Source organism: Apium graveolens, chromosome 8, assembly GCF_009905375.1.
Source record: "Apium graveolens cultivar Ventura chromosome 8, ASM990537v1, whole genome shotgun sequence".
Classification (NCBI taxonomy): domain Eukaryota; kingdom Viridiplantae; phylum Streptophyta; class Magnoliopsida; order Apiales; family Apiaceae; genus Apium; species Apium graveolens.
Genome location: NC_133654.1, coordinates 10118186 through 10125648, shown reverse-complemented (window position 1 = coordinate 10125648; position 7463 = coordinate 10118186). Strand labels below are relative to the sequence as shown.

General features: G+C 34.0%; 1 protein-coding gene across 1 annotated transcript; it reads left to right on the top strand.

Moving 5' to 3' along the window:
* Positions 1-808: 808 nt before the first annotated feature.
* LOC141676842 (NADP-dependent malic enzyme-like) lies at positions 809-6156 on the top strand. Its single transcript, XM_074482560.1, has 19 exons — positions 809-1109; positions 1994-2114; positions 2237-2311; positions 2402-2553; positions 2644-2749; positions 2877-2942; positions 3136-3231; positions 3340-3411; positions 3534-3617; positions 3700-3798; positions 4191-4238; positions 4329-4382; positions 4566-4664; positions 4811-4900; positions 4990-5067; positions 5186-5260; positions 5360-5450; positions 5646-5774; positions 5856-6156. The coding sequence occupies exons 1-19, from the start codon at positions 1021-1023 to the stop codon at positions 5942-5944; spliced, it is 1713 nt and encodes a 570-aa protein (XP_074338661.1). The 5' UTR covers positions 809-1020; the 3' UTR covers positions 5945-6156.
* Positions 6157-7463: the final 1307 nt, after the last annotated feature.

Here is a 7463-nt window from a genome sequence, read left to right as displayed (position 1 = left end):
GATTTTTCAAGAAAATCATGCCCTATTTGGAAACATTATAAAAATTCAGCAAATGTGTACGTAAAATTAAAAAAAAAAGTGATCCTGTCCCGAATGGACCTAGATCTTATCTGTAATCGACCTTACAAACAAGTCTTTGTCCACATGATTTGCACCTACTATGATATTTCCCACTTTCAAAAGTCTATATATAGCCGCCTAATATAATATTCACTTAATTCATATCTGAGTTATTGAATGTTTAATTACACATTATCTGTGTGTTTTTTTAACACTAATCCTTGAAATCTCTCCTTTTAATATATTGTGAGCGTACGAAAAAACTAGTTGAATGGAAAGAGAATCTAAATACTATTTAAAATTGCATATGCTGTGACAATTAGTTAAGAAATATACAGGGTGGTGTTTCTCATTTTTTTTTACAAATATGATTCATAGTCCTATAATATCTGTTCTAACATATTTTCGGGGTGAGCGAAAGTAGAACCAGTGAGAATATATAAAAAACTTCTAATCACTTGAAATATCCAACATCTTATTTAAAGGTAATTTTAAAGTTTTTTTTGGTTTTTTCAGAACTTATGATTTAATACTGAAAATTTGATTTCTTTATTTTTAACAAAAATCGTTGTTATCAAATTTATTCGCGATCGCATGTTATGAACCGGACCCGGACCAGGACCCGACAGATAAAAGATTTGCACTTCGACTTTTTACTGCAGTAGTTGATTTTAATTTTTAACACAAAGAAAACAAAAAGGAGAAGATTTGATTAAAGAAGTAATAATTGAGGAAAGATCTCTCTGTCTTCTGGAATACAAATATTTCTTTCCGTTAGTTCTGTCAAGCACTGGCCATGTCAATTTTTTACTAGTGGAATTGTACACAATATTTTCACTTAAATCTTCTATATATAAACTCAAACTAACACACAGATATCCATACAAAATTACAGTATTTACATATTCATAGTTGAGAAAAAACAATTAGCTAAGTTTTACTAGCATTTGAATATTAAGTATGGCAACTGGTGGTGATCAAGATGTCTATGGTGAGGATTGTGCAGCTGAGGATCAGCTTGTTACTCCATGGACCATCTCTGTTGCTAGGTATTTTCACCCTTCTATTTTGTTCAAAATGTTATATTAGCTTTATTTTACGAGTTCAGTCGGAGTTTCAGCCTAGGTTCGTACCGTGTATGTTATAATAATGGTTGATCATGTTGGTTTACTATATGTAAGATTAATGTTGTTTGAAGTATAAAGAGTTTGATTTATTTGATTGATATATATGATGTTTAAGATCATAAGTTTTGTTTGATTTTTTTGAGTTATTAAGACACGTTTTAGTACAAGTTGACTTGTGGGCATGAACTTGTTGACCAGTTTATTTTTGCTTTTACTGGATCTATATTTTCTGGAAGTAAGTGGTGTTTTAGCAAGTTTGGGTCAGAGGTTTAATCCAGCAGAGAGTATTTGGCTAGCTTGAATAAAAGTTTCCAACATCAAGAACTCGACAACTTGAATGATTCGAGCATCTCATGTCATTAACTGGACTATATTATTTCCGATTTGGCTCAAACTTAAACCTGATGAATCTTTAACTACAACTCCAGAACCAGTTTAAACATGTGAAAACATTACAAATTGATTCTGAATATATGTAGGGGCATTATTTTAATTTGTAATTTTAAGAAAAGTATAAGCTAGTTCAGGCTCCCGAGCTGCACTAGCCAGAATATTGGTACTGGGGCTTCACTGTGATATTGTCAAATTGAATTTGGAGTTTTGTATGAGTCGAGATTGAGTATCTCAGGACTGGCATGACTCGTTTACATACCTAGTTAGAACGCTCTATTGTTTATGAAGATACAATTAGAAAGCTAATAGGCCAGCTTAGCAAAAGAAGGAGCTAATAGGTCAGTTTGTAAACTTTGTACAAGTAATGGATTTTGATACTTCTTTTGGTTATTACTTAAAAACAAATACTGCAGTGGATATACATTGTTGAGAGATCCACACCATAACAAAGGATTGGCTTTTACTGAAAAAGAGAGAGATGCTCATTACCTGCGTGGCCTTCTGCCTCCTGCAATCATCAGCCAGCAGCAACAGGTTTGTCTTTTTTCTGCTGACATTAAGTCGAAGAAACCACAAATATACAATGTTCCGGTGGAAATTGATTAGTCTGTGGAATGTGTTATATAATTTTACCTTTTCCATATTTTAATCCACAGGAGAAGAAGTTGATGCAAAATCTGCGCAGTTATGAAGTTCCACTACATCGATACATGGCTATGATGGAACTACAGGTAACCATTAAGCCATTATTTTCCTAAAAGAGTACGGACCATACATATTTACTTGGATTAATTTAATTTGTTTTTATGTTGGTGTTCCAGGAAAGGAATGAGAGGCTATTCTACAAGCTTCTTATTGATAATGTGGAGGAACTTCTCCCTGTTGTCTACACTCCAACGGTTGGTGAAGCTTGCCAGAAATATGGAAGTATCTTTAGACGCCCCCAAGGACTCTACATTAGTCTAAAAGAGAAGTATGAATTTGTATGATCATATCCTTGAGTTTAAATTCTTGGTTTTTTCTAGGAATGCGAACATTGAACTTGTATGGTTGGATCTCACAGGGGAAAGATTCTCGAGGTACTGAAAAACTGGCCTGAGAAGAATATCCAAGTCATTGTTGTTACTGATGGTGAGAGGATTTTGGGACTTGGGGACCTTGGCTGCCAGGTAAATTCAGGACGACGTCCACAAATCAATGTCGTCCACAAATCAATGTCGTCCACTCTTGTATCTAATTTAGTCTATATGGAGCATCCAACCTTTCTATGCCTTATATCTGTTTGTTTCTATTCAGGGAATGGGAATACCTGTGGGGAAACTTGCCTTATACACTGCCCTCGGAGGAGTCAGACCCTCAGCAGTAAGAACTTATCTTAATGCCAGTTTTTCTGGTATATTGCTAGTATATGACCTCACACGAGTTAATTCTTAATATTTTTTTTGCTTACTTTTGGAAAACTGTGGATTTATTGCTTCTTTTTTTGTATAAATGGTATATGCTGATCTGTTTTAAGAGTTTTAACTGAGCTGTTATTTTTTGTATTCCTGACCAGTGCTTGCCTATAACTATTGATGTGGGTACAAACAATGAGTCGCTGTTGAATAATGAATTCTACATCGGGCTCAAACAGAGAAGGGCAACTGGGAAGGTAATAAAAATAATTAATAATGATGGGAACAGAGAAGATTTCCATCTGTGTATAATGAACATACCTAATCCTTTGTTTGTTGGTGGTACTAAAAATTCTTCTTTGCAGGAGTATGCCGACCTTTTGCAAGAATTCATGACAGCGGTCAAGCAGAACTATGGTGAAAAAGTTCTTGTTCAGGTTAATATAAATACTCTTAATTAAAGTTTAAGGTTATGTCAAATTTCAGTCACGTTTAGAGTTTGATTTTTCTCATGAAGTGCTAATGGTTGTCTATCTTCTAATTGATTGATATCTCGCAGTTTGAAGATTTCGCAAACCACAATGCTTTTGAGCTATTGTCGAAATATAGTACTACCCATTTGGTCTTCAATGATGATATTCAGGTATACATTGTGTTGTAACATGGTGGTATGTATTGTCCGTTTGGGATCTTGTCAATCTGACTGGTACTTCTCTTTGTTGCAGGGCACAGCCTCTGTGGTTCTATCTGGAATTGTCTCATCACTCAAGTTGATTGGTGGGATGTTGGCTGATCACACATTTCTATTCCTTGGTGCTGGAGAAGTGAGAAACTAATCTATAACTTTGATAAATGAACATACTATTTGGAGTATTATCATTGTCTATTACTCTATTATTAGTTTATTTGTCATATACAAACCTGCATTTATGTATTACCTTTTCGTTCCAGTCTCCTATGTTGATATATTCAATAACCATGTATTTTCTTTTGCACTCATCATATTAATAGAAAGTTTTAATATCGTACATAATGATTCGTCAAACCTTATGGATCTGAGGAAGGTATTCTGCCATAAAGTTTTCCCTTCAATCATTAACTATTTAAGTCAACACCTTGCAGATGATATTCATGTAAAAGTACTAATTGTGATTCGAAGATAGTTTAATACCATATTAAAATTCTAATCTTATGTTCTTCTTTTTGTGAATTTCAGGCAGGAACTGGTATAGCTGAACTTATAGCGCTTGAGATGTCGAAGCAGGTACTAACCTTTTACTATCCATGTCTACATATTTGATATTGGAGTTTGATTAAATTTCTTAACATTGTTTATTTCGATAAATTCTTGTAGACAAAAATTCATTTGGAAGAGACACGTAAGAAGATCTGGCTCGTGGACTCGAAGGTAGGGAAATAACAATTCAACTGTTCTTGTAGACAGTAGACTCGTAGTATTCACTGCAGTCAGTCATCAAAGATTGTCTTCCTAATAATGCATGTTACATGTTGGAGTATGAGTGGGTAGTCGTGTTCACTTTTGTGCACATAGCATGTGTATCTGAGTCCAGTTGTATGGATGCTCTTTCAGGGATTAATAGTTAGCCATCGCAAAGAATCCCTTCAACATTTCAAGAAACCATGGGCTCATGAACATGAACCTTGCACAACCCTAATTGATGCTGTCAAGGTCTGGTGTACTGTTCTCGTCTTCTGTATTTCGATTGGACAGTATTTAGTAGTATTGGATATTTCTTTTTAATGTTTTTGAAAGACAAGCTCGTCCTGGTCCCTTGTTTGATTTCTGATCTCTAATTTGGTTTCGAGTTACTGTAGGCTATTAAGCCAACAGTCTTGATTGGAACATCAGGACAGGGGAAGACATTCACTAAAGAAGTTGTAGAGGCTATGGCTTCTTTCAATAAGGTCCTTTCTCCCCCTACCCCTTGGCATGTATCTCAATATAACATATTTTTTTATACAAGTATGTAAGTTCATGAGCCGATGAAATGCAGAAACCTCTTATTATGGCTCTCTCAAACCCAACCTCTCAAGCTGAGTGCACTGCTGAAGAAGCTTATAACTGGTCTGAGGTAAACAAAAGATGTTTTTCTTCCCTCCATGATATAATGATATGTATCCAACATTAGTTGATGTTATTTACTTTAAATAAACTCATTGAACCAACAAAACCTTTGTTCCTTATTACAGGGCCGCGCAGTGTTTGCCAGTGGAAGTCCATTTGACCCTGTGAAATACAATAACCAACTTTACATTCCTGGCCAGGTTCTATAAATTTATCTTGTACATTTTATATCAGTATTAGTTAGGACAAATTATATAAGCATAAAGGACTGAGATGTTTGGGTTCTCTTTGTTTTAAAGGCAAATAACGCATATATCTTTCCTGGACTTGGACTTGGTTTGGTTATGTCTGGTGCAATCCGCATGCACGATGAAATGCTTCTTGCAGCTTGTAAGTACTGACACTCCATTTATAGAACCATGGAATTACATGTTCTAAATATACCATAATTCTTCCTGTTAATAGTGCTGACTACTGAACTATGAGTTGCCAAGTATAAACCATAATTGACATTTTGTTTACTAGATGCATGCTATGTCAGCTGAGTGACATAAAAGCTTATTATCTGTGATTTTTTTTAAACAGCTGAAGCTTTGGCCTGTCAAGTAACACAGGAACACTATGATAAGGGAATGACATTCCCGCCATTTTCTAATATCAGAACAATATCCGCTAACATTGCAGCTAAAGTTGCTGCTAAAGCATATGATCTTGGTTAGTATCTTTTGTATTATAGCTTTATCTATTGTCCATCTATTTGCCATCCTAAAACATAACAAATTTGATGTCTCACAGGCTTGGCAACACGTCTTCCTCGACCAGAAGATCTGGTCAAGTTTGCTGAAAGCTGCATGTATAGTCCCAACTATCGCATTTACCGGTGAACTGTCAATTAACCTATGGCTCTTACCCTCTTATAACTAATAAAGTTCCTCGTGATCATGATGTTTGGTTTTCCTCTATGTTAAGTGAGCTTCTGTTCTTCAAACCTCTGTATGTAATAGTAATTCCAGGTTTTGTATTCTACATTTGGAACTTCTAAATAATCAGGAAACTAATGTGAATTTGGAATAATCATCGTACTCTTGTTTTATAATGTGTACTAATGTTGTATAGACAATCCCTCGTATGGTCGTACCTATGGCTTGAGCTTGTATGTTTTGGTGACCAATTTGGGACCTCTAGCATTTTTCATATCAATTTTATCCCATATGTTCATTCTATTAAAATTTAGATAATTGTTGGACATGTGAAATTTTGATCATTCAAATTATATTTATTTTCACCTACCGCCAAATTATGCTATGATATTGTTTTTTCTTGCAAAAGTGTTGATTTATATGAAGAATTTATGTGGAATAGTATTCCTAGATGATCATCTCTAATGGTCCTTGGTTTAAACTTTAGACACATTTTGAATGATCATTTCTCGAATAATTCATCACCATTTTTAGAATGGAAGTGAGAATGCATAATATTCACATAACTCGAATGCGTCCTTTAATCACATCTTTATCGACCCTTCTAGAATAAAAGTTGGAATGCATAATCTTCACACAACTTGAATGCGTACTTTAATCACATCTTAAATGGCTACTATTGATGAGTTTTTTATTTGTTAAATATTAATCCGCTAATTATAATGAGCGATAAATGAATAATAATTCATAGAAGTAAATGGACTCGGCATCTTTTGTCTCCTTTTATTCAAGTTATTCAAACCCCTTTCCAAGTAAGGGATATCAAGTATTTATGGAGGATACCATGAAGAGCTTCGTGTATCCACAAGCTTCACGTACTAATTTAGCCCGCGCATATGGATTTCTGGTAATTGATAAAAATTCGGCGGCCTCCCATCCATGATGCCATCCGTCATAGTTGGAGGACAAGAACGCGCGGGCTATTTTATAATTTTTTTAAAAAATATTTTATTGGGAAATTTTCAATGAATATTTTAAATTTGTTTCTTTGTTGTAGAAGTTAATTTTTATTTTATTGTTTATTTTCCTCTGTGAAGTTATATAAAATTGTAGTTCTAATTTATATTTGAATATGTTTGGATAAATAAGAATCACCTTTATTTCTTATAATTTAGCATACAGATTTCACAGTAAAGGATCTATTCAACAATCGTAATTTTAATGAATAAAAATATTAACTTAATTAATCTGATTATATTTTCATTAAATTGTACTTCATTTTCTAAAAATCATAAAAAATTATAATCGCCTCGTGAAAATTATAAACCTTATTTACGAATGCACCTTAAAGTGGTATGTGTGACTTTTTGCTATTTAAGTAATGGGATTAAAAATACATATACGTTCCTAGTCAAAAATCTCCGGGTGTTATGACTCATCATTTATTTAAAATTTGGGGATCAAATGAGCCACAAAAAAGTTT